The sequence below is a fragment of the Danio rerio genome, chromosome 24 (assembly GCF_049306965.1).
Source record: "Danio rerio strain Tuebingen ecotype United States chromosome 24, GRCz12tu, whole genome shotgun sequence".
Taxonomy (NCBI): Eukaryota; Metazoa; Chordata; class Actinopteri; order Cypriniformes; family Danionidae; genus Danio; species Danio rerio.
Window position 1 is genome coordinate 7518685 of NC_133199.1, and position 27503 is coordinate 7546187.

Below are 27503 nucleotides of genomic sequence, written 5' to 3' on the forward strand. Positions count from 1 at the left end.
ACATTATTTCACCTTCTGTACACCAATATAAGTAGTGAATGTGCGTGTCCGTGGATGGGGCTGTGTCGGTGTGGTAATGTGGGCTGGTGTGGCTACAGTGCCAGGGCTGATTTTTAGTCCCAGTCCGCCCCTGAGTTAGTGTACTTAGGAATATTATTGTATAATGATGGTTTGTTCTGTAGACAGTCATTGCTCTTAAGGGGGCTAATATTATTGACCTTAAATGGGCTTTTAAAAATGTAAAAATGTTTTTATTCTAGCTGAAATAAAACAAATAAGACTTTCTCCAGAAGAAGAAAAAAATATTGACAACACTGAGAAAAAGTCCTTGCTCTGTTAAACATCACTTGGGAAATATTTAAAAAAGAAAAATAAATAATAATTTAAAAATATTGACTTCAACAGTAATTACTCTGCACTAACTGCACATGTTTTGACTTTTTAAAGATTACTGTAACAGAAATAAGGAGACAACTGAAAATATATATATACAATCAGTCAAAAGTTTTGCATTTTTTTGAAAAGTTTTGAATTTTGAAATAAAATAAAATAAAGTTTTTGAAAAATGTATTTTATAATCACTAAGGTTGCATTTATTCAATAAAAATACTGTAAAAATTCCTTTAAAATCACTATAAAGTGCAATAATAATAATAATTTCTCATTATTATCAATGTTGAAAACACTACCTGACTAAAGTCTTGATGCTCATCCAAGTTTTACTTACAGCAAATAATAACTTGACTTCTAGTTGACCATTTGGCATCAAGAGTGGCTTATTTAAAAGGCAAAGGCCTCTAGATTACGCTTATTTTACCAAAATAAAATGATCATGCCTTGATTTTTAATTATTCAATTAGGACAGTAAGGTCTGACTTTGCTTAGACAAGTCTTGTCAGTTCCGTTAGTCGACTGAGGCCTCTGCTGAATTTAAACGAGAAAAGCAGCCACGAGTGGCACTCGTGAGAGAAATTTAAGATCACAGCAGCCTCTGGTGATTTGTGAAAAGAAAAACTGCAAAAAAAGCATAGCTCCTGGGACATATTTGGCGCTCTCCAAAAACATATATAAGGGTACATAATCAGAATGAGCTTTGGTTGTTTTAAAACATTGAAAGGTAAACATAATAAATTATATTTAAAAAAACATTTAACATCAAACTGAAACATATGAAAACTTAATGTTTCAATTGTTTAATTTAAATGAAGTATTTAAAAGAAAGACATAATCATCTCTGCAGTTACGCACTTTAACAGCTTTTGCAGTCTCCAGCGACTGTTCTGGAGGAATGCCGATCTCTCGCTCTCTCAGCAGCTGTTGAATGAAGTAGGTGATGTCTCTGCCTGCTATTGGGATGTGCTTTATGCAGCTGCCAATCACATACCCTTCTGCCTGAAAGATAAAAGAAACACAAACCAACAATTTTAATGGATGTTTGTTGGCAGATACCACATAATCAAATTCATGCATTTTGCTTTGCTTTATTGAGGGCTCTGTAATGTATATATTTAGCTTGTTTACCACTGGTATAGCATGAGTAACTCCATCACCACTATCAATCACAATTCCTGTTAGCGTTCGTTCTCCAACCTGTCTTGAAGTCCAAGATGCTGCCAATGCCAAAACAGCCTGAAAAAGGGTGAGATAAAGGAAAAAAAAATATTTTAAAATAACATTTTCATATTGTTTACAACATAAAGAATAAATGTAAATAGGCAAGTCATTGTATAATGATGTTTTGTTCTGTAGACTATATAATATTGACACTAAAATAAAAAACTTCTTTTATTCTAGCCGAAATAAAATAAATAAGACTTTTTACAAAAGAAAAAATATAACAGGAAATACTGTGAAAAATGTTGTGCTCTGTTAAACATAATTTGGGAAATATTTAAAAAAGAAAAAAAGTCACAAGACGGCTAATAATTTTGACCTTAACTGTACAACACATTTTACTAGAGTACTGTGCAGTTCAAAAAACTATAGTATATACAATAAATTACTATAATATATTTTTTCAAGTGGGTATATACAGGGCCGGCACATCCATAGAGGCGACAACCCCCCCAAGCAACCTTTCATCCACAACACATCCCTCCTCCCAGTCCTCACTTTTATCCACGACACATCCCCCTCCCCAGTACTCCACACCGCCAACTTTCCCTTTGCAAACCAGTCACTTCTGTTTTCACTTTCAGGTTGAGGGCAGCAAAATTGTCGCTATCCTAGAGGGCCAGTTCAGCTTGCTCCGGCCCTGCATATATACTACACTACCTGACAAAAGTTGTGTTGCCTATCCACGTTTTAGGAACACTAAATAATAACTTGACTTCTAGTTGATCATTTGGTATCAGAAGTGGCTTATATGAAAGGCAAAGGTCTGTAGATTACGCTTATTTTACCAAAATAAAATATGATCATGCCTTGATTTTTTATTATTTAATTAGAACAGTAAGGTCTGACTTTGCTGACCCCATACAGTACATGCTTAATAATGTTCATTTCTGGTGACTGGGCTGGCCAATCCTGGAGCAACTTGACCTTCTTTGCTTTCAGGAATTTTGATATGGAGGCTGAAGTATGAGAAGAAGCGCTATCCTGCTAAAGAATTTGCTCTCTCCTGTGGTTTGTAATGTAATGGGCTGCACAAATGTCTTGATATCTCACTGTGTTCACACTGACAGCTGAAGTTCGCTACATTGATCTCGTATTTAAAGGGGCCACTGCAGCATTTCAGCAGGTCAGTTACATTCCCGCATTAAAAACTATGCTTTCTAGCATTAAAATGTTGCCCCCTTTTATCAAATTAATTGAACAACAAAAGATAAAGTTGTTTCATGTGGTGTGGTTTTGCTTCACTTATCCAATGTGTTCATGTCGGAAATATTCTGAATTATAGTTGGCATGAGATTCCCGCTTTTTAAAAGAAATATATATATATAATATTAATGCACATCAGTAACTCTCTAGTAACTTTTTTAATGTGTGTCCCTGAAAGAAAACACCGTAAATAATTGGAAATCTGATTACCACAATGATCAAACCCTTGGGAACAACTGTGGTCGGAACCAAAGTGCACAGGACTGTGTTCTCTGGACTCCTCTCACGAAGTTGACTTCAGCATTCTGATTGGTTGCCGCTGAACTGCGTCATATCTCATTACCATAAAGTTGACTTGATTTCAACTTTCCTCGACGCCGCTATGGCTTCCAGCTACTTTGACACTCTCAACGCCTTCGTTGTAATGCACATTCAGGCTGTTGATGCTGATATCTACTCTGCAGATCTCTTGTACACCCACATATTCAATGTAACCATCATTTTTCCTTCACCAAACTTGACTGATATCTATGACAATCTTCGGTCCAGGTGGGTTCTAATAGATCTTCTGCAGTATTTGTGATGATTGGGATGCAGTTCAACACATTATTCATCAAAAAAAAAATCTACCTTCTGCCACTTTTCCAAATGATCAACTAGAAGTCAAGTTATTATCTGTTGCTCTTACAACTGGGATCGACGACAAGACTTTTGTCAGGTATTATTCAGAGTATATGATTTGAAATAATAAAATGTAAAAGTTTACCTGAACAGCGATGTACAACCCTGGAACGTTGAACGTTTCAAACATGATCTCAGCTAAGTATTCCCGGTTCTCTGGGGTATTTAGAGGAGGTTCTGTCTAAAGACAAAATATAGCACTGCAACATTAGGATAAACGGACACAAAAAGGCCTGTTTGAATAAGTGATTTGTGCTCTTTTGTAATGCAAAATATCTAAAGAGTGTTTTGTCATCATCAAACAGAGTAGTGAGACAAAGGCACTGGACATATTGGAAACATCCTGTTTGCGAAATGAAAAACTGTTTCACATTGGTACAGACAAAGCAGCATAATCTATCATTTCGCAAACAATAAATATTTCATTGGGTAGCTTCAATTATGCATGTGAGTCCTCTGTTTCTAAGTGGGAAGAATCTGTTACACAAATCGCTTTAAATCACTGTAGCAAACACTATATAATCAGTACAGTCAGCATACAGTACCATCAGGAAGTTGTGGTCCTCGGGCTCTGCTCGGAGATATTTAAATATGACCTGCTCCATGAACTTTTCCATGAAGTCCCAGTCCTCAATAATACCATGTCTGATGGGCCACTAATGTGTAAAAAGAAAGCAAAGTTATTAGTTACTAGACAAAATATGTTTACAGTTTACAAGCTAATTCCATGCGTGTTCAATAAAAAAAAAGATCAGGAGAGAGATTTCGTCAACATCAAAAATATTAGTAATTTATCAGATACTAATAAATAATTCGAGGACAGAGCTTTAGGATGTGTTACCCCAATGCAACACAAGAATTACATTCTACGCATACTGAATTTAACCCCAAACCATGATTTTTCCTTTACCAAACTTGACTGATTTCTGTGAGAATCTTGGGTCCATGCTGGTTCCAATAGGTCGATCCAATAGGATGATTGGGATGCAGTTCAACAGATGATTCATCTGAAATATCTACCTTCTGCCACTTTTCCAAATGATCAACTAGAAGTTATTATTTGGTGCTCTTACAACAGGGAATCGACGACAAGACTTTTATCAGGCAGTGTATTTTTCAAAGTATATGATTATACGGTAACACTTTACAATAAGGTTCATTAGATAATGCATTTACTAACATTAACTAATCATGAACAACACATATAAAGCATTTATTAATCATAATTGAACATTTACTAATGCATTATTAACATCCTAGTCCAGGCATGTCCAAACTCAGTCCTGGAGGGCCGGTGTCCTGCAAAGTTTAGTTCCAACCTCAATCAGCCACACCTGGGCTAGCTAATCAAGCTCTTACTAGGCTTTGGAAACACCCTTGCAGGTGTGTTGAGGCAAGTTGGAGCTAAAATCTGCAGGACACCGGCCCTCCAGGACCGAGTTTGGACACCCCTGTCCTAGTCCATCATGAGTTAACATGAACTAACAATGAACTACTGTATCTTCATTAACTAACGTTAACTAACATAAACAAATACTATAGTAAATGTATGGTTTATTGTTTGTTCATGTTAGCAAATGCATTAATTAACATTAACTAATGAACCTTATTGTAAAGTGTGACCGATTATACACACCAAATGAATTATTTCCTTGCCACAAAATTAAAATAATGTGTCAAAACGCGCAAAATATTGCTGTATACATGCACTTTTTAATTCAACAAAAATGTTTAAAAAAACAAAAACAAAAAAAACCATGACATTTAAAAAAAAAACAGTGTCATGTATCTAAAATACAAAATAGTTTGTCCAGGCTAAAGGTCCCAGATAACCAGTTAACTATGCATGAATGGGGAGTTCATCTCAGCAATGTTGTTGTAAAGGATAATAATTAAAACTGATAATTAAAACTTATATTAAATATAAAACTTATATTAATTAAAACTTATAATTACTTTTTATCAAAAATAATCCTAAGCAAAAGAAAGCAGGCAAAACGAGCACCGCTATTTTTGAGTCTATTTTAAAAAAATAATGATCGCACCAGTTGCGTTTTCAGGCACGATTGCTTCGTGCAAGGACCCACTCGCACTGATCACATCAGCTGTGCGCACGACACTGAAGCCCTCATCAGTGAGTGGGGAAAGCCTGTGTCTCACCAATCGCTTGATCATCATGTCATTCGGTATTCGCCTGCTTTCTTATGCTCGCTTGAACAATTATCAGTCTTGCTGATCACATTTGCACGCATGCTATCTTAAACTAAAGTTCCAATCTTTGGTGATGAGCAAGCACTGGCAATTTTAAAAATGATTTTCAAACAGCCAAAGTGGCGAGTGGAGGTGGCTGTCCCACCCACCACACCTGAAATCTATTCATTTGGTGGGTTGATGGGTGTTAATGTCAAGCCCTGATTATACTTAATATGATAGTTCACCCAAAAATGAAAATGTACTCATTATTTACTCATCCTCAAGTGGTTTTTGAGAAAAGCTAAAAATCTGCCATTGAATCCCATAGTAGGAAATACAATGCCACAGAGGTCAATGGCTACAGCTTTCTTTAAAATATCTTATTTTGTGTTTAACAGAAGAAAGAAAACTGTAAAGAGTGAGTAAATGCTGAAAGAATTTACATTTTGGGTAAACAATCCCCTTACGTTATTGGACTTCTTCTTCACAAGGAACCATCAAACTCTGCTTTTTGTATATATGGTGGGGTTTTGTGGTTGACAGTGTTAAATTCTCATCAAACATGATTTTAAAAAGCTCTATTACAAAGTCTCTTCTCGCACTGCAAGCTGAGCAATGGTTTCTTTTGTACTTGTCTTCCATTATGTCAAGCTCCGGATACGGTTGACCAGTGCTCCTTCAATTCTGTTCTCAGTTACTGAACCCTGTAACTCCCTCAAAGTGATCCTTCACCTCTCAAGTCTCCTTGTTCAAGCAGTGTTTTAAAAGACAACCTTTTTTTCTTCGTGTAGAAGTAGTTGGGTGTAGCTTGACACTTCCTGATAGTTGAACCACTGCTCCCTACTGACATTTCCAAACACTTTCGTATATTTCATGAGATTGTTACTCCTATACTGATGCATTTTCATATTTAAACTGGAAGTGTGGCATTGAAAAATTTACTTTGTTAACTGCTTGGGGTGACACAGTGGCTCAGTGGTTAGCTGTGCATCAAAAAGGTTGCTGGTTTGAGTCCGGGCTGGGTCAGTTGGCATTTCTTTGTAGAGTTTGCATGTTCTCCACACAGAAATGCCAATGTTTATGTTTTCCTACTTTCTAGATGGTTCTTTTTTTACTCAAGAAATCTATACACACTGTTTATTAAAGGAGACCGACTGTATTATGTCCCTTTTTTCAAGTTATATGCAAATATATGCAAGCCTGTGTGTATTTTTAATATATAATAAATATACACAGTACACACACTTAAATTATGTCAAAACAAACTTTTGTTTTGTGATGCAATTAATCGTGATAAACTTTTGCCCAGCACTAATTTCTATATAATTAAACCTATAATTTTATCTAATATAGAAGTTTTATTCCTAATTTAGACCTGGGTTAAACTAAATTAAGTAATTAAAACATCTTTAATATCCCTATGGTTATAATACAACCCCAAATCAAAAAAGGTTGGCACAGTATGGAAAACGCAAATAAAATAAAAAAGTAGTGATTTCTAAACGTACTTTGACTTGCATTATTATTTATTGTGTTCCTCATGATTTTTTATTGTTTTTTTAAATAAACACAAATTTCAATTTTGGTTCTTGCAACACATTTAAAAAAAAAAAAAGTTGGAACAGTCAAGCATTTACAACTTTGTAATGTTGCCATTGCTTTTCACAACACTTAAAAGACGTTTAAGGACTGAAGACACCAAGTGATGAAGTGTTTCAGGTGTTATTTTGTCCTATTCTTCCTTCAAACAAGTCTTAAGGTGGGCAACAGGTCTTCATAGTTGCATTTTTTTTTTTGCTTCAAAATGCACCTCACATTCTCTAATGGAGACAGGTCGGGACTACATGCAGGCCAGTCAAGTACCAGTAGTCCTCCAAAATCACTGTATTTTTCAGCATTAATGGTACCATCACAAAAGTGCAAGTAGCCTCTACCAAGAGCACTGACACAACCCTGATAGACCCTGGCTTTTGGACTTGTTGCTGGTAACAGTCTGGATGATCCTTTTCGTCTTTGGTTCGGAGCACACAGAATCCATTTCTTCCAACAAATACCTGAAATACTGATCAATCTGACCACTTTCAACTGTGTGATGGTCCATCCCAGATGTCTACGAGCCCAGAGAAGCTGATGGCGCTTCTGGACACTGTTAACATAGGGTTTCCTTTCGGCACAGATCAGTTTTAACTGGCATTCGTAGAGGTAACTACGTATTGTGGTTCTTGACAAATGGTTGCCAAAGTAGTCTTATGTGGTCATTTCACTTATGGATGAATCACAATTCTTGATGCAGTGTCGCCTGAGGGATCAGAGATCATGGTTATCCTTCACGCACTGAAATTCCTCCATATCCCTTAAATCTTTTAATGACGTTATGCACTGTTAGGCACTGAAATATCCAAATGTCTTCCTATTTTTCTTTAAGGAACCTTGTTTTTAAACATTTCAATAATTTTCTCACATATTTGTTGGCAAACTGGCAATCCTCTACTCATCTTCACTCCTAATGGACTAGATCTTTCTTAGATGCTGCTTTTAAACCAAATCCCAATCATCTGTTGACATCACCTGTTTTAAATCACATCATTATTTAACGAATTTACCTAATTGCTAGCCCTAAACTGCTCTTGTCCTAACTTTTTTGAAATGTGTTGCAAGAAACAAAATTGGAATACATGTTTGTTTTTTTAAAAGACAAACAATAAAAAGTATGAAGAATACATTAAATAATGTTTGTTTCAATGTCTGCATTGAAATACAAGTCAAAGTAAATTTAGAAATCACTACTTACTTTTTTATTTGTGTTTTCCATACTGTCCCAACTTCTTCTGATGCAGGGTTGTACTTATGCAAAAATGTGTGGCTCTAATGTTTTCTAGGCCCAAAAGAACAATAATAGCATGACAAAAATCAAAACTTATCACCTTGGTTGCATAGTTGGGCTTATCGATGGCTTCGTCTCCAATAAAGAAATCAAGGTCATCCACCCCTTTCACAAGACGTCTCTGTGCCTGATCTCCAACACTGGCTGACTCTCTGACCGCAATACCTGCAGCGACACTACAATCAGCTGACACACACCGTGAGGTCACGAAGCACTGTAACAACACACATTTGGCAAAACAATCAATGAGTATTATGAAAGGATATGTCCTGTTAAAGGGATATTTCACCTAGAAAAAGAAACTGTTTACTCACCATCAAGTGGTTAGAAACCTTTATAAGTTTCTTTATTCTGTAAACACTGACTTCCATAGTAGGAAAAACAAATATACTATGGAAGTCAGTGGTTGTAGCATTCTAAATATCTTCTTGTGTCACATAAAGGTTTGAAGGGTGAGTAAATGATGACTGACTTTTCATTTTTGGGCGAACTGTCCTTTTAAATGGCCTACAGTATATTGAGGTTACAGCGGTGGTGATTTAAAGGTTTTATAATAGCTTTAAATAGTGGTTCCCTGAGGCAGAGTTTAATTAAATTTATGATCCAGATATTATATCCTGGATCTTAGTGCTGGACCTGCAGTTTTAGTCTTCTGTAATCTGCTCTGCTCTGCATTTAACAACTTAAAGGGATAATTCACACCAAAAATAAAAATTCTGTTATCATTTATAGGGGGTACGGAAAGTATTCAGACCCCCTTACATTTTTCACTCTTTGTTTTATTGCAACCATTTGCTATAATAATTTTTTAAGTTCATTTTTCCTTCATTAATGTACACAGAGCACCCCAATTTAAAATAAAAACAGTGATACTCACATATTTAACTCAGTTGCTGTCCATTTCTTCTGGTCATCCTTGAGATGGTTCTGCTCCTTCATTTGAGTCCAGCTGAGCTTGATTATACTGATTGGACTTGATTAGGAATGCCACTCGCCTGTCTATATAAGAGCTTACAGCTCACAATGCATGTCAGAGCAAATGAGAATCGTGAGGTCAAAGGAACTGCCTGAAGAGCTCAGAGACAGAATTGTGGCAAGGCACAGATCTGGCCAAGGTTACAGAAACATTTCTGCTGCACTTCCTAGGAGCACCGTGGCCGTAATCCTTAAATACAAGACGTTTGGTACGAACAGAATCCTTCCTATAGCTAGCCGTCTGAGCTACCAGGGAAGAGCCTTGGTGAGAGAGGTACAGAAAAACCCAAAGATCACTGTGGGTGAGCTCCAGACATGCAGTCTGGAGATGGAAGAAAGTTGTAGAAACTCTACCACCACTGCAGCCCTCCACCAGTCACAGGTTTATGGCAGAGTGGCCCAACGTAAACCTCTCTTCAGTGCAAGACACATGAAAGCCCACCTGAAGGACTCCAGGATGGTGAGAAATAAGATTCTCTGGTCTGATGAGACCAAGATAGAACTTTTTGGCCTTAATTCTAAGAGGTATGCGTGGGGAAAACCAGGCACTGCACATCACCTGTCCAATACACTCCCAACAGTGAAGCACTGTGGTGGCAGCATCATGCTGTGGGAGTGTTTTTCAGCTGCAGGGACAGGACGACTTGTTGCAATCAAGGGAAAGATGAATATATCCTGGACGAAAACATTCTCTAGAGTCCTCAGGACCTCAGACTGGGCCAAAGGTTTACCTTCCAGCAAGAAAATGACCCTAAGCACACAGCTAAAAAAGCAAAGCAGACGCTTCACAACAACTCTGTGACTGTTCTTGAATGGCCCAGCCAGAGCCCTGACTTTAACCCAATTGAGCATCTCTGAAGAGACCTAAAAATGGCTGTCCACCAACATTTACCATCCAACCTGGCAGAACTGGAGAAGATTTGCCAGGAGAAATGGCAAACGATGGCCAAATCCATGTGTGAAAAACTTGTTGCTTCTTTCCCAAAAAGATTCATGGCTGTATTAGATCAGAAGGGTGCTTCTACTAAATACTGAGCGAAGGGTCTGAATACTTAGGACCAGGGGTTCGTTCTTCGTACGTGGATTACTCAGTTAGCTGGATTTGGTTATTGACGATTTGACATGATCCAGGATCAATTCTAATCAAAACTGATCGGAGAGTTGTTTTCATAGCAACAGTTCTGCTAGCTCAAACCTGGTAGGAAGCAGGTTTAATTCATATAAACATAATTAGATCGGCTCAGTTCAAGCAAAGATAATACAGAAAGTATGTACCGAATTCTGATATTTTTTTAACAGTAGTAGTAATATACACTTGGGAAAATACAATTTTTTTAAAAACTATATAAAGTTATAGTTATTAATAAAATAAATAAAGTTATCTGTTAATGAAAAACCTTTTGCCACGCCCCTACCGGAAAAAAACCTGACCAATGAAAAACCTTTTACTCCGCCCCCACCTTTTGCCACGCCCATTGCTCCAGACTGCAGTTACCCATACTAGAAAACGTATGCAATCTGCAACCCTGAAATGAAAGTACAAAGACTGCCACCTGGTGGTGCAAAGAAAAAAACTTATTGATATGAACTTTTTAGATCACTTTAGTACAATTTGTGTATGATAGTAGAAATGCACAATATGTGACTTTTTAAAAGCAATAATACATTTATGCAGTCATAAACATGTTTTGACAGTTAATATGACGGTGATTTGATGCTTCATAACAGTTGCAGAAGCCTTCACCAATATCAAAATGCTTTTGTAAACATCCAGTTATTCTTTACACTGATAAAAAACAAAACGGCTACAATAATACTACTATGGGTACTATAATACGGAAAATCCACTCTAACTGTAAAACTGAATAAACTGCTCTTGACACATGAAAGGGCCAATCATGCAGCCCACAACAAGGTGTAAAGTTATTGCGTGTAATATTTAACAAACCGTTTTCAATGAATTTTATGTAATTTAGCTCACATGGATAATTGAATATTAATCAGATGATGTCATTACGCTGCTGTGCCGTCAGCCAATCGTTGCATTGCTGATCATGATTTCGAGGATCGATAGATCAGTCCTTCACAACACACGCATTGATCTCAGATCAGTTCATCCAGACATTTTAATCTGATTCACAAACCTGTTTGAAGAACCAAATTAGCCAGAGATCAGTTATCAAGATTAAAAGATCCAGGATCTGCCAAATCATCTTAGATTATTTAAGCGAGCTACGAAGAACAGACCCCAGCTGATATTTCAGTTTTTGTTTTTAATAAATCTAAATAAACATAAACAATTCTATGTTTTTCTGTCAATATGAGGTGCTGTGTGTACATTAATGAGGAACAAATGCAAATGGCTGCAGTATAACAAAGATTGAAAAATGTAAGGGGGTCTGAATACTTTCTGTGATATTGTGAAGAACACAGAAAACCTGTAATCACTGACTTCCAACGGATTGTTTGTTTTTTTTACTATGGAAGTCAATAGTTCTTTTGTGAAACTCTTAAAGGTTTGGAACTACCTAGGACTGAGTAAATAATAAGTGCATTTTAATTGTGTTGGTGCACTATTCCTTTAAAATAGCAGGCAGCTTACAAGTTGGCATGATGAACTGGGGCTCTGTGTTTCCAGCATAACCAATCTTGGTGTACCTGATGAAGAAGAACAGTATATAATCATCATCATGAATCAGATGAATGAACCAGATTGAGTGTGGTAAAGTCTTTTAGTTTTGTCATTTTCAATCAGTATTTCCAGCGAGTACATCATCTGTCTATTAATCAAATAAGAGCTGTGGTAGTTTATTATTTAGCTTTAACGCACCTGATTAATATCTCGAAGTGGCAGCCAAGTAAACAAGACCGAAATATTTCAGATGAAAACATAAATCATGCAGAAAAGCATATCATGCATATTTCTTTGCTTCCTATAGAAGCCAAGCTTATAAGAGCCTCTTTATTTATCATATGAAAATACTAGATGCATTATCAAGACAGCTGTGTCTGCATTAGTTGTTTTGGTAAAGCTTTTGAATTAGGGTCCATTAGTTAATGCATTTGAACTTTGTACAAACAAATGATCTTGAATAGCATCTATTAATCATAGTTCAATCATAGTTAATGTATTATCAAAATCCAAAGTTGTGCTTGATTACATTAGTTAATGCACTGCGAGTTAATGAACTAATGAACTTTATTTTAATTAGGTTAATAAAGATGAATAAATACTGTAATAAATTGTTTGTGTTAGAAATAATAGACACTCATTTTAAAAATATTTAAAAAATTTTATGTTTTACAGGACTGAAGTTATCACTAGACATTAAAAAATATTAATAACTGAAGTACTAATCATAGTTTAACAGTATCAATTAAAGGTGTGGAATATTTTTGAATTGGTCAATTTTTCTGAAAGAAGTCCCTTATGTTCAACCAGACTGCATTTATTTTCCTTCATTCATTCATTTTCCTTCAGCTTTGTCTCTACTTCAGAAGTCGTCACAGTGGAATGAACCACCAACTATTCCACCATATGTTTAACACAGTGGATGCTCTTTCAGCTGCAACTTGGTATTGGGAAACACATACACACTCTTATTCTCACACATACACACACACACACACACACACACACACACACACACACACTTTTACTATAACCAATTTCTGTTTACCCAATTCATCTATAGCGCATGTCTTTGGACTGTGGGGGAAACTGGAGCACCCGAAGGAAACCCACGCAAACACGAGGAGAACATGCAAACTTCACACGGAAATGCCACCTAGCCCAGCTGCGACTCGAACCAGCGACCATCTTACTGTGAGGCGACAGTGCTAACCACTGAACCACCGTGCCACCCTCTGACATATTTTGTTTTAGTTTTTGTTTCCATATTTTATTCAACATTAGCTAATGTTAATGTATTTACTACCACACACTAATTATGAATAACTCTTATAGCTTTAATGAATTATAGTTCAACATGTACTAATGCATTGTTAAAATCAAAATGCATGCTTGTTAGGTAACTAATAACTTGTTTGTTAAAACGAACTAACAATGGAAAACTATATTTCCATTAATGTTAACAAGGATAAATAAATCATTATTATAATTAATATATCATAATTAATAATAAATGAATACTTAATAATGCTACTTGTTCGTTGTAGTAAATGCATTGCACTACATTAAATAATACAACCGTATTGTAATGTGTTATCCATGTTTTATAAAATAGCCCACAATACCAATGTTTTAACTCCAATTAAAAAACTTAAGAGTGCAGTATTTACTATTAATTGTGTAGTGACGTATATCAAACATATAATATTGATACAGAGGCACATATATAGTCAAAAAATATTATTTAGTCAGCAACAACAAAGAGACACAATATTTTTTTAAAGCCTTGCTATATCCACCAGGCATATAAACACATTCGGTGACTGTAAACAAACTCACCCTGTCCCGCAGTCAATCACGCATGGAGGGGGCCGAGCTGCTGCCATCACCAGCACTAACGTAACATTCAAGCACACAAACACAACAGCATGTCACAACAAAAACGACGTCACACAAACCATGTGTCGTTAACAGGCTTGTCAGGTATACCTTTAAAACGGTGTAAATTATCCCACGATAATGCTTTGCAGAGTTATTTTTCGCGAGTGCTTCCCGAGTCAAAGGGAAGGCAAAAAATAGAAACATGCTGGATCCACTCGCGCTGCCTCATCATGGTCCACAAGGTCTGCCTGTCAGCGAAAATACGAACCCTACTATGGTAAAGGAGAGCTTATTAATATTCATCATGAGCCAAGCCTCCGCCAGCACAAATGTAAAACGTTCGCTAACTGGAAGACTACTGAGTAACGTAAACACGGCGTAATTAATATTCATAACCATAACTTTCGCCGTAGTAGGCTCCGTAATTTCATGAGCTAGCAAACTGCCTGAACAGAGCGAATGGCGCATTATGATTTGTTTACTTGCCTCTTGTTTACAGTGAGATGAACGTATATGGGGGTTCGGGTGGTTTGGAAGACCACCACTCACTGATAAAGGTCCAGAATTGCTTCATTCATGAGCTCATTTGTCCTATTTTGACTTTTATGCCATGATAAATATTGAAAATAACCCATTCAAAAAAGGGTTTAATACCAAGCGGAATTGGCTGCCGCTTCGGTTTGACTTAGCTAATCAGTTTCAGCCAATAAACAAATGTTTTCACTTTACAATCTGGCGTCAGAGAAGTCTTCTTTCGCTATGTTTTTAAACAGAGAAAACATTTTACAAGTAACTTTTTTCTAAATCTTGGAAACAAATAAAAAAATGAGCAATAAAAAGTAAAGCGGCTCATATTGAAAATGATTTGAATACTATTTCGGCCATTGTTGTTATCCATCATTTTCAAATGTAGGCTGTACGTTCTTTACAGGAGAGGCTAGAAAAATTGTGAAGCTCTACATTATTATTATGTTAATAATATATTAAATATTTAATTATTTTGCTTTTCAAATGGACTGAGGAAAGTTGAATGTGCTGGCCAGTTGTTGTTGTTATTGCTATTTGCCTAATAAATGACAATAGACTACAGTTTTTATTTAAGTTTTTAACAGATTCCAATTTTTTTCTAATGATGTATGATGTAAATAATATGTATTTAAAAATAAGTATTAGTTTACATTTCTTTAATGTAAATCTTTGGGAAATATTTTTGACATATCAAAAAAGTGTGGTTATGATGACCATCTGACAAGCTAATTCAGCTAAAATATTGCTTAAAATGTTACTAAATGCAGTATTTAAATCTCATAATTTTATAAAATTTCCCAGAGATGGTTTGCAGCTGGAAGGGCATCTGCTGCGTAACGCATATGCTGGATAAGTTGGCGGTTCATTCCGCTGTGGCAACCCCAGATTAAGAAAGGGACCAAGCCACTTTTTTAAAAAAAGGACCATCCCTTTCACCAGGCTAGCTATGGGCCTGCTTGGTATATAAATTTAATCATTTATCAAGGAACAGTAGATATTTCTTTACATTTTATTATTTTATTTTATTTTATTTTATTTTATTTTATTTTATTTTATGGAACAACCTGGTGGCGCAGTGGGAAACATAATCGCCTCACAGCAAGAAGGTCACTGGTTCAAGCCTCGGCTGTGTCAGTTGGCATTTCTGTGTGGAGTTTGTATGTTCTCCCTTTAAAATTATATATTTGTGCATATATATTAGATTAGTCAGCATCAAAGACAAAACTGGAACTAAACTAACAAAAAATAGAAATTAAGATCACAGCCCAAAACTTTGTACAACCAAAATAATGGGGAAAACATATTAAATACTGTTTTATTAAAAATGATAAATATAGAACACATAAAACAAATTAAATTGTATTATTGTAATTGTGTAGTTTGTAAAAAAAATTGCAATAATTAATTTGAATAATGTACTGTATGATATTTGTCTTCCTAAATACGTTAGGTGACCAAACTCTTATTTTAATGGATGTAACTGTTTAATTATAAAAACCTAAATTATTAAACAAATTAGTGACTATATTCACTTGAAAAAAAAAAATGGCTAAAAATACAAAATTTTAAAAGGGGGTGTACTCATTTGTACTGAGCCCAGAATAAACATTTCTGAAGGCTAACGTTAAACTCTAGGTGGCAGTCGATCCTAATTTTACATTATGAGATGCATGTTTAAAGTCATACTGTGTATTATTTTACTCACTTTATACTAACTTTGACATATTGATCTGTTGTTCTCTTTGTAATGTATATATATATATATCGCATTGTTTACTAGCTTTTATTATTAGGTTTATTATTTGCAGATAGTCCTATGCCATTATAAAATAGTACTTTATGTATGAGAGCCCGATGTAAACATACACGTGTATATGATTTTCCACTAATAGTGTAGCTACAATTTAACGTTTAATCTCTAAATAAAATTGTAGCATATTTTTATTTATGCAAAATACTCCAACTATAAAATATTACAAAGTTATAAATTTAGTTTCAGAACTAACGTTAGCGTGTAGGATATAATGGGACCTTTATTTTGAAGTGTGGTCTCGCGTTTATTTACCAGGAAATAGATTTATGAAATAACTGCGCGAAAAGCAACGAAATGACAGCACGAGTCAGGATGGCTGAGAATGGAGCACAGGTACATCTGATAACCTTAAATCACTTCACATAAAAATGATTATATTTATATTATTATTTATATATTTGAACGTATGCTTTAGTATTTATCACCAGCTGGAAACCATTAACTATTTATGCAGAAAAACATGAACACAAGATCCGTATAAGATGGTCATATACAGATCTAGCTTAATGTTGATAAAGAAGTACTAATCAAGATTTAGCGTTAGCCAGTTTCAGTGACATCGCTTATGATTGAATGGGATAGTACACTTGACAGTAACGATACTGTCATACAACTTGTATATGTTGCTTGCTGTTAACATCAGTGTTTAAGCAGGGTTCAACGCTAAGGATTTTTTTCTACGGGCCAGTGGTTCAGCTTTTTACTTGCCCTGCTAAAATTTTCACTGGCCCCACCAAAAAAAGAGAAGCTAATAGCTATTTCTTAGCCACCTACAGCATTTCAAATGTGTCAAAAGCCAAACATAATTGTAATACCAATCCTTTTATTCAGCATAACTTTTTTTTAAAATACAACTGACAATTTATAAAATACAATTGTGATGTAACTAAATTTGATAGTGTTTATATATATATATATATATATATATATATATATATATATATATATATATATATATATATGTGTGTGTGTGTGTGTGTGTGTGTGTGTGTGTGGGTGTGTGCTGGTCCAAAGTTTGGGGTCAGTTTTATTTTATTATTATTATTTTTTTAAGTTTTTTTTTTAATGGAAAATTATTGAGTTCATCATGGCGACATTTATTATTATTTATTTATTATTATTATTTAAAAAAATTTAAATTGTTAAATATTTATTAATTTTAAATGACTGCTTTCTTATTGTATGTACAGGGCTCAACAATAAGGACAGCCCGATGGCCCGGGTCAGCTTGAGAGACGCTCGGGACAGTAGACAATATCATTACTGGCCCGATTGGGCCAGTGCTGCCCTGTCACTAAAGTTAAATTTGCCTGCGACAGTACGACCAATTGTCAATTGTGTAGAGTCGAGAAACAGTTTGTGCTTTTAATCCTTTAAATGATACCTTTTCTCTGATGTCTTAAACACCATATTGCTTCTCAGTTCCTCTTAACTGGGATGCATTTCCCAAAACCATCGTTAGCCAACCAAGGTCGCAAGTTCTGTCGTTACAAGCATAGTTTGGTGACTTGCCGTTTCCCAAATCCGTCCCTCCAACGAACATTCGCAAACTGCGTCGCAAGCTTGAGAACTACTATACCTCTGTAGCTGTAGTTCGAAACATAGTTCCTGGCTTTGATCTATTCCCACTTATTAACTTATCATTAACACTCTAACATTCAAAGTTGGAATTATATAAGTAAAAAAGCATTAAGGTCATCTCTCTTAGGTGTAATTTGCTTTCTAACTATTTTTACAGTTCAGTTTTAGCACTCTTCATGTTTACATTTGCGCTCCCTTCGCAGTGCAATTCGAAAACATTCATGTCACTCTGAGCACAGCCCCATGGCGAAAGCTATAGGTGATCCATTATTTAAAAGCGGAATTTATGTTACGTCTCCAATGCTTGTGAAAACAAAAAGCATACGTTAATGCTTTTAATTTATAGTAGGTTATTTATTAAGTATCTGTGCTGTATATGACATGGGCCTGCTGGTTAGAACTTTCTGCAGTGGTTTACAAGTGTCAAATTGTAAAAGTAATCTTTAAAAAAATAAATAAATGAATAAACAATATCTACTTATTAATAATAATAATCATCATAATTAATATTATTATTAAAGTATAATTTTTCATTTCTAATACATAATAATTAATACATTTAATTTTTTTGATAAATCGCCTGATTATTTATTTATTTGTTTATATGATTTATATATGATATTAGTATATGTATTAGCTTTTGTAAGTGACTTTATGTTTTATATGATATGTCATTCTCAATATTTGTAAAGCAAACATAGGCCCTAAATGTGCCATATATTTCAATTAATATGGAAAGCGAGTGCATGTTTTTTCCAAATCTTGGATTTTATTTTAAAATGCATGTTTGTGTAAAACAATATCATTTGCACAAAGAAATTATGGGGTTCTTCTCGTAGTTACTCCACCCAGTTTAGAGCGCCATTATGGGCGCTTTACATTATAACTAACATGGTTCGAGCAATGAATCTGCGACAGAGAAACTATGCGTTTTGGAAAACACTAGTCACTACATCATTCTTTTCCCCAAACGATGCATCGTACCATGATAGTTCAGCTGCTAGTTACGCCGTTGTTTGTTAAACACACCCCTGATTGGATGTTGTGAGAGTGTTATTTTTGTCTGTAACTTGGTAACAACTAGTACAGTGAAGAGAATGCAACATGACGGCAACATCTAATTATGAGGCTAATGTCTTGGAAGCAGACATTTTTGTGGGTACAACAGGTTGAAAAAATGAAGCGGGGTTTGGCAAAACAGTCACCTTTTGTTAAATCGTTTAGAACTGCAGTAAAATACCTGCATGTTTTCCATACTGCACTTTTTGTTTCCATATCACAATGAATTAATTATTAATTAATACATTAAACACATTAACTTCTAAATCCACAGGCGTTGTTTTTGATGCATTATTTAAAATATGTGACATTTCAATCCTGAGCTTTGAACCCTGATGTAGTTTCAAATAAAATTATTACTCCAGTCATTATTGCTTTAATTACTATTACCATTAATGATAATAATGACAATAACAACAATAATATTTAATATTAGAGTGATTTCTGAAAGATCATGTGACTCAAGACTGGAGTAATGAAGCTGAAAATTCATCTTTAAAATCACGAGAATATTTGATTAAATTAATTGATAAATTACCTTTGATAGTGCAATAACATTTCACAATTTTACAATGTGTACTGTATTCATGATGAAATAAACACAGCCTTGGTGAGCAGGATAACGTTTTTAAACATTTAACAATCATACTGACCCAAAACCTTTGACCAGTTGTGTACATAATATTATTTTCGCTTGGTTTTTCAGTTGGTTAGCAGACTTGAAGGAAGACAGTCATTGAAGGACATTGAACCCAATATATTTCCTGCCGACGATGGTCCAGGTCAAGGTGAAGTAAACTTTTAACTTACCCTGTATGTGTTAAATAGTAATGCAGTATTTTACTCTCCTAAAACTAACCTAGAAGTTATTTAATTATTGTTATGTTTTAAAATACATATGATTTTGTAGTGTATTTTAGGATTTAACAGTGATGGGTTGCAGCTGGAAAAGCATCCGCTGCGTAAAACATATGCTGGATAAGTTGGCGGTTCATTCCGCTGTGGCAACCCCAGATTAATAAAGGGACTAAGCCGAAAAGAAAATGAATGAATGAATGAATTTTAGAATTATTTTGTCAATTATTTAAATTGTCAAAATACAACAATACGAAAGAGTACTGAAAGCAGGTCTAAAGTCCAGCGCAGATCGCATTAGTTGTGCGCCTCATTTACATATTGCTTACATACAGCAATATGCAAATATCTTTACAAATGGGACATACAAATTAAGGGATTAAAATATTAAAAAAATTATAGCTTTCTACATAAATATAAAAACCACTGCCTCCATGCCTTCAGCTCCGTTTTTGCTTTTGTATAATGTTATTATTAGTAGTAGTAGTATTTATATGCAGATTTATATTTGTTTTAATAAAAACAAGTTTAGATTTGTCAGGTTTTGGACCTTATGGGGCATAGCATGTGTGTTTGGATATAACTTTTTTTTTTTTTTTTTTTTTTTTTTACCACACTTCGTTATTATTGTTCATTTATTTGTTTACTGGCAATTAGAACTGAATTTGGAAATAGTTTTGAAACAAATTTTAAAATTTCCTTATCCACAAAAGAAAGTGAAAGTAAAGCGGCTGAATGGAGGAGACTCGTTCTTTATCCTCGCACTGCAGATGGTCTGTTTAACTGTTTTTTCGCTAGTGAAGTGTTCAGCTTTTTCTCTTACAAAGTCTGCTATGTAAATAGCAAATGCGCCATGGCGCGGCGCAACTGACTCTTAAAGGGAATGGGAGATGAGACTCTGATTGGTTCGTTCTCAAAACACAACCATAACTCGTTTGGATAATAAGCTCAACCCTGTTAGGCCATGCGTCTCGGCGCAGAGCGTATTTTTCCATCCTTAAACTAGCTAAGTGGATTTGGACATGCCCTAAATGCTTTTGCACCCTGCGCTTTAGACTTTGGACCTAGATTATTAAAATAGAGCCCATTGTTTTGTGTGTGTGTGTGTGTGTGTGTGTGTGTAATAAAATACTTTTTTGTGTCTCAGTGGATGCACATGAATTGTCATCAATAATATTGTTATAGCGATAATAAATATCATGATAGGTCATGGGCCGGTATAAAATTCTGGCTGTATGATAACCTTGGATAAAACGTCACGGTTTCACGGTATTGTGAATTCTGCTCAAAAATGTGTTCCTTTTAAATGTCTGATTAAAAACAGCAACTTTTTTCACTATTGATCACAATATATTTTATTGTAAGAAACATTTAGAATATTTTGTAACAGTAAACATGTCAATTAAAAACTGTTTTTATTCTAGCCTAGATAAAACAAATCAAACTTTCTCTAGAAGAAAAAATATTATAGGAAATACTGTGAAAAATTCTTTGCTCTGTTAAACATCATTTGGGGAATATTTGAAAAAGAAAAAAAAATTACAGGAGGGCGAATGATTTTGACTTTAACTGTAAAAAAATTAAAGCATAGTGTTTCAAATGAAATTCTGCATCTGTTCAGGTGACGTAGTGGAGTTTCATGGAATGGAGGGCTCAGGTAAGACGGAAACCTTGTACCACCTAATCACCCGCTGTATCACGCCAACGCACAGTGGAGGTCTGGAGGTTGGGGTGGTTTTCATTGACACTGACTACCACTTTGACATGCTGCGCTTCGTGAGCATTCTTGAGGGACGTTTGGCTGAAGACTCAAAGACGGGCTCTGAAAATGAAGCCGAGGAGACAGTACGTTCATGTCTCTGCAGGCTTTCTGTTGTGCACTGTAACAGCTCAGTACAGCTTCTACTAACCCTGCACTATCTCGAAAACACTTTCTCCAGCCAGCCCACCCTCGGCCTTCTAGTCATCGACAGCATCTCTGCATTCTACTGGACAGACCGATTTAATGGCGGCGAGAGTGCTAGTTGTCAGGAGGCTAACTTAAGAAAGTGTGCCGAGTTGCTGGACAGACTACGCAGAAACTATGGCATTGTGATTTTCGCCACTACTCATGCCATAATGAGGAACTTCGGATCTGATCTAGGGGTGTCAGATGTTCATGGCTCATCATCATCATCATCATCTCGGAGGTGGAGGTCAGCTGACTGCGCTTCAGACTTTGACAGGCCCTACCTGTGCAGAGCATGGCAGAGGATAGTAACTCATAGGGTGCTGTTCACTAAAAGTCATGCACCAAAGGACCACAAGCAGATTTTCTCCACAGCGTGTACCAGTATATTGACCAAAGGTGTCAAAAAATGCTCATTCTGTGTCGTGGAAGATGGTATTAAATTTATATGTGACAAGTGAGCATGTATTGAAAAATTACACACTTTTGGGTTGTCACATAATTATGAGGGTTAAAGAACATTTTACTTATTGTGTGTCAGTGTGTTTAATAGCAATTGCAATACATTTTTACTTCACTCCGACAGTACAAATCAAGTAATCATTGCTATAGATCAGGGGTTCTCAATCTCCGCCCAGGAGTTCAGGGGTCTCATGCATCAACGCTGCGTACACACAAAAACTTTGCGTACGTTAGGTTTCACACTCACGTTTGAATTTACTAACGATGAAATGAACGTGAGAATGTGCGCTGGTCCACGCCAACTTCTTGTCTGGCGTGTGTGCATTTCCAGCCTGATCTCACGAGAAAATGTAAGTATTTTACGTTTTGCCAGTTTAGTGGCTAATTCGTACGAATTCGTACGAGTTCAGTCGTACGAAATTGTACGATTTTAAAAATGAGGCGTGGCACCTAACCCCACCCCTAAACCCAACCATCATTGGGGGATGAGCAAGTCGTGCTAAATTGTACAAATTAGAAAGTACGAATTCATACAAATTAGCCACTAAACCAAAAAGTTACGAATTGCCGTGAGATTGTGTTGGCATTTCTGGTATGTGTTTGTTTTATTTACATTGGCGACTCCTAGAGGCAGTTGTGTTAAATTGCACACTACAAAGTATCTTTGAGCTGTGCAATGGCAGCTGTATGGGACTTGATCATCCGCATATCTAGCAGGTATATTTGGTTTCCATACCATACAGTTGACCAGCCAAACATTAAAGCGCAATTTGCATCTATCGCCGGTTTTCCCAATCTAATCGGAACGATCGACGGCACACACATTGCTACAAAGGCATCTGAAGACGAATTTGCAAAGGCTACGTGAATCTGAAACATTTCAATTCAATAAACGTGCAAATAATATGTGATGCTTAATTGCGCTTATCATAATACACACGGTTATTAATGATTCCTACTTGTCTTCCTTGTAATGAAAAGTAGGCAAAATCTGATAGGTAATGGGGGGAAAGAAGAAGAATGAGTTCATTAGACGCTGGATTCGAACTGGGTTCATAAATGATAGTGTCAAAACATGTTACCATGCGCTTCATGAGCTACGCCACTCGGGCTGCTGATGTCCACTCTCTTTAGTTTTGTTGTCTCTGTTGATCAAACAGGCGGAAATCACTTAACTAGCTCATTCCAACGAGGTGTGCTATTTGCACTTGCCTAAATAGACGCTACAAAATTTTCACCTTTACATCGGACCATTTTTTTTAAAATTTCCTAACAGTGCGCTGTTCAGACACAACTGCTTTAACTGCATCAGCTAAACTCTCCCACTCTATTTTTTATCTTTTGTTATTATTTCTGGAGGACAAATTTGCAAATAACACCATTTTTCTCCGGTCGACCTCCGATAGGAGCACCTCCAATTCACATTCTGTTCAAAGTTTCTCTTTTTGCTGGCTTTTGCCATTGCTTTTTCTTTTGGTTTTGCCAAAGTAGAGTCATTACCATATTTATGTGGGGGAGGAGGCAGGGAGGGGTTTTGCCCTCAAGCACGTGCGCTCAGTTTCATGTTAATTCGGATGTACAAAGAGAATATGCGTGGGATTCTGCGAACGCAGTGTTTCATACAAATTTTTTTACTGTGTACACACAAAGCTGTAAATGTTTTAGTATAATTTCAACGCAAGTCTTCGCACATGAGGCCCAGGTGTCCTGGAGATTGTACCTCCAACCCCAATCAGTCACACCTGGGCTAGCGAATCAAGCTCAATATGATGGGGTTACACTAGAGTTTGTGCATGCGAAATTGTGTTGTGCGGCGCTCCGAAAATGGGCGGGATTAAACGAGATGTTTAGAAATAAAAAAAAAGCGAGCGATTGCTCCATGTTTTAAATTCCTGTACAGAGAAGTCATGTTTTGATCTTCGATTAGTCTCACGCAATCATGTGATGCCATTTCGCAGGTCAGAGTTCACCAAGCTTGAATTTGAATGCAGCGAACTGCGAAACTTACTGCACGACCTTGCGTTTTCAGTCTGACGCATTCGCGTGGGTATGAATACAAGTCTATTGGGAGAAAAGTGCAGTGACCGCAGCTTTTACTAATGATGTGTTGTTCTTGAACAATTCGTTCATTTTTAACAAATCTTTTGTATGACTCAAGAATGATGAGTCCTTTCGAAGTGATTCATTCATTTGCGCACGCGTACAATTGTGCCAGTGGAGCAGAAGATTGGTTCCCCTCCATGTAGATTTTGGAGCACAATATGCTGCCTTCTTTTCCAGGGATGGCCATGCATTTTTCAACATAACAATGCAAAACCACTTTCTGCACACATTACATAGACCTGGCTGCGGAGGAAACGGGTACAGATACTTGACTGGCCTGCCTGCAGTCCCGACCTGTCTCCAATAGAGAATGTGTGATGCATTTTGAAGCACAAATTGCAACAATGTAGACCCCATAGTGTTGCCCACCTCAAGACTCTTTTGCAGGAAGAATGGGAAAAAATTAGACCTGAAACACTTCATCACTTGGTGTCTTCAGTAACTAAACGTCTTTTAAGTGTTGTGAAAAGGAATGGCTGCATTACAAAGTGGTAAATACTTTACTGTTCCAACTTTTTGGAAATGTGTTGCAAGAACCAAAACTGGAATACATTTTTTTTTTTTTTTAGATCATGAGGAATATGCAATAAATAATATTTGTTGTATTGTCTGCGATGAAATACAAGTCAAAATAAATTTAGAAATCACTACTTTATTTTATTTGCGCTTTCCATACTGTCCCAACCTTCTCTGATTTGGGGTTGTTCTTAAATGCACGACGCTATATTAATTGCTCAAGTCAATTTTATAAGTTATGCAAACTATCAAGCATGACAAGCAAAAAATAAAATTCTGTAAAGCAGCTTTCAAAAGAATCTCTTCATTCAGCTCAGAATTGGTTCAAAACCAAAGTTTATTATTAACAGGTTTTTTTTTTTATATAACAAGCCGTAAAACAATTAAGTTGTCCCCCGAAAAATCTCAAGAATTGTGTTGTTTAAGCTCATTTTACATTAGTAGTTCACTTAAGAAATGACATGAGATCAAACTACTTATTTAAAATAAGTAGCCGGCAGCTAGCTTTAGCCGGCAGCTACCTCTCTGCAACTCTCACATGGTCGCCCACTGAAGCTAAGCAGGGCTGCGCCCGGTCAGTACCTGGATGGGAGACCACATGGTAAAGCTAGGTTGCTGCCGGAAGTGGTGTTAGTGAGGCCAGCAGGGGGCGCCCAACCTGCGGTCTGTGTGGGTCCTTATGCCCCAGTATAGTGACAGGGATGCTATACTGCTCAGTGAGCACCGTCTTTCGGATGAGATGTTAAACTGAGGTCCCGACTCTCTGTGGTCGTTAAAAATCCCAGGATGTGCCTTGAAAAGAGTAGGGGTTTAACCCCGGCATCCTGGCCAAATTTGCCCACTGGCCTTTGTCCATGATGGCCTCGTAACCATCCCCATATTCCAATTGGTTTCATCTCTGTCTCCTCTCCACCAATCAGCTGGTGTGCGGTCTGGCGCAAAATGGCTGCCGTCGCGTCATCCAGGTGGATGCTGCACACTGGTGGTGGATGAGGTGATCCCCCCATTGTGTAAAGCGCTTTGAGTGCCCAGAAAAGCGCTATATAAATGTAAGGAATTATTATTATTATTAAAATGAGCTGAAGCAACACAATTATTGAATTCTTGAGGTCTTGAGGGGACAGCTTAATTGTTTTACATTAAATTCACTTAAATTTTTAAAAACAAAGGAACAAAACTTAATTCATTGATGTTGTACCAACACAAATCGTTTGTGTGGAACCCAGCTTTTATACAGTCTTTAAACAAGTAAACAGCGAAATATGTTTTCGAGTGTAGAGGCATAACAGTAATTTAAAAAGATCCCTGCTAATATCCATCAAGTATTTGTTACTGCAAGTAATTAATTTCATCAGTGGTTAAACACTGAAAACACCCTTTTGTAAGCAGTCCCATGCATGCACAAGCTCTCTCACACACAGCATGGATCATTCAGTGAGCGAGAAAGAGGAAACGTGTTGAAGCAGAGCGATGAAAGCATCAGTGAGACACTGTCTTTCAAACACTGGCGCTTCTTTCAGGCCAAGAAGCTCATTTCCTCTTGCACCTGGACTGCTTTGGACATCTTCCCTCATATCCTTGACCTTTAATGAGCCTCTTTTTTTATTAGGAAAAAAGAACACTGAATTGCTGATCTACTTAGAAAACACTGATTTAATGGGTTGTAGCCCTTTATCTTATTTTAAATGGCTATAACAAAAGCTGTGGACAAATGGTCAATTAATACTTGAATTTTGTATATACAGTGCTGCATTGAAAAAAACAAACAGAGGTTTTACTCAGAAATTGGTAAATTCCTCAGCCACTTAAGAAACTAACACAAATTTAACCTAACATTTTAAAATAGACTGACGTAATTTGTAAAATTCACTAATATATAATTTGATTTGCTTTTCATGCTTTATTTACTAGCCTACATTGACTTTTAAGTGTTTTAGGCAGTTTTTTTTCTCTTCCTTGTCTTAAATTAACTTTAATTGGTTTAATTGTTTGTTTATTGGTTGTTTTTTGCTCTTTATTGTGAATAAAAACTAATGTATATTCAGTGAAATAATACAGTGATGCGGTCAGGGCCGGCCCTGTACATTTGGGAGCCCTACCTTGCTCTAAATCATAGGTCTCAAACTCGATTCCTGGAGAGCCGCAGCTCTGCACAGTTTTGCTCCAACCCTAATCAAACACTGCTGATCCAAGTAATCAAGGTGTTCAAGACTCTTAAGCAGGTGTGAGTTGGAGGTGGTTAGAGCTAAACTTTGCAGAGCTGCCTTCCTCCAGGAATTGAATTTGGGACCACTGCTGTAAATAGTGGGGTATTGTCATTTCACACCAGCCCACTATGATTTTGTTGCTTATAATACAATCAGTGAAACAGAAAAGTAAAGCCTGATTTCTTCTACTTAATAATTGTCTGAATGATTTGGACATTGTAAAACAGCAGTTTTTGTCAACCAATAGCTTCAGAAATGAAGAATTAAATCATATTTATTAAAGGGACCTACTTTGTGTTCTTCTTGGGTGTTTAAAACATATTTTATTAATTTAGTAAACAGATTGAAGATTCTATAAAAATTTT

At 36.2% G+C, this 27503-nt stretch overlaps 2 protein-coding genes across 8 annotated transcripts in view; one reads left to right on the forward strand and one right to left on the reverse strand.

The window, feature by feature from the left end:
• Positions 1-14330, reverse strand: part of actr3b (actin related protein 3B) — a 30679-nt gene extending 16349 nt beyond the window's left edge. The window contains exons 1-8 of one of the 4 annotated variants that reach the window (XM_005162481.6): positions 14175-14330; positions 14025-14079; positions 12156-12211; positions 8619-8743; positions 4047-4157; positions 3587-3682; positions 1522-1629; positions 1249-1392 (exon numbers count right to left, since the gene is read on the reverse strand). In XM_005162481.6, the coding sequence (XP_005162538.1) occupies positions 1249-1392; positions 1522-1629; positions 3587-3682; positions 4047-4157; positions 8619-8743; positions 12156-12211; positions 14025-14071 (687 nt within the window). In that variant the 5' untranslated portion in view covers positions 14072-14079; positions 14175-14330. 4 annotated transcript variants of the gene reach the window in all.
• Positions 14119-27421, forward strand: xrcc2 (X-ray repair complementing defective repair in Chinese hamster cells 2). Of its 4 annotated transcripts, XM_073940390.1 has the most exons (4): positions 14119-14343; positions 19754-19835; positions 21524-21747; positions 21843-22378. In XM_073940390.1, exons 1-4 carry the CDS (start codon positions 14269-14271, stop codon positions 21906-21908), a joined length of 447 nt encoding a protein of 148 aa, XP_073796491.1. In that variant the 5' UTR covers positions 14119-14268; the 3' UTR covers positions 21909-22378. The 4 variants fall into 4 exon arrangements, with proteins under 4 accessions (XP_073796491.1, NP_001373407.1, NP_001373408.1 ...); NM_001386478.1 differs by having other exon boundaries at positions 14207-14343; positions 21524-22380; NM_001386479.1 differs by lacking the exon at positions 14119-14343 and adding an exon at positions 16665-16740 and having other exon boundaries at positions 21524-22380.
• The last annotated feature ends 82 nt before the right edge of the window (positions 27422-27503 follow it).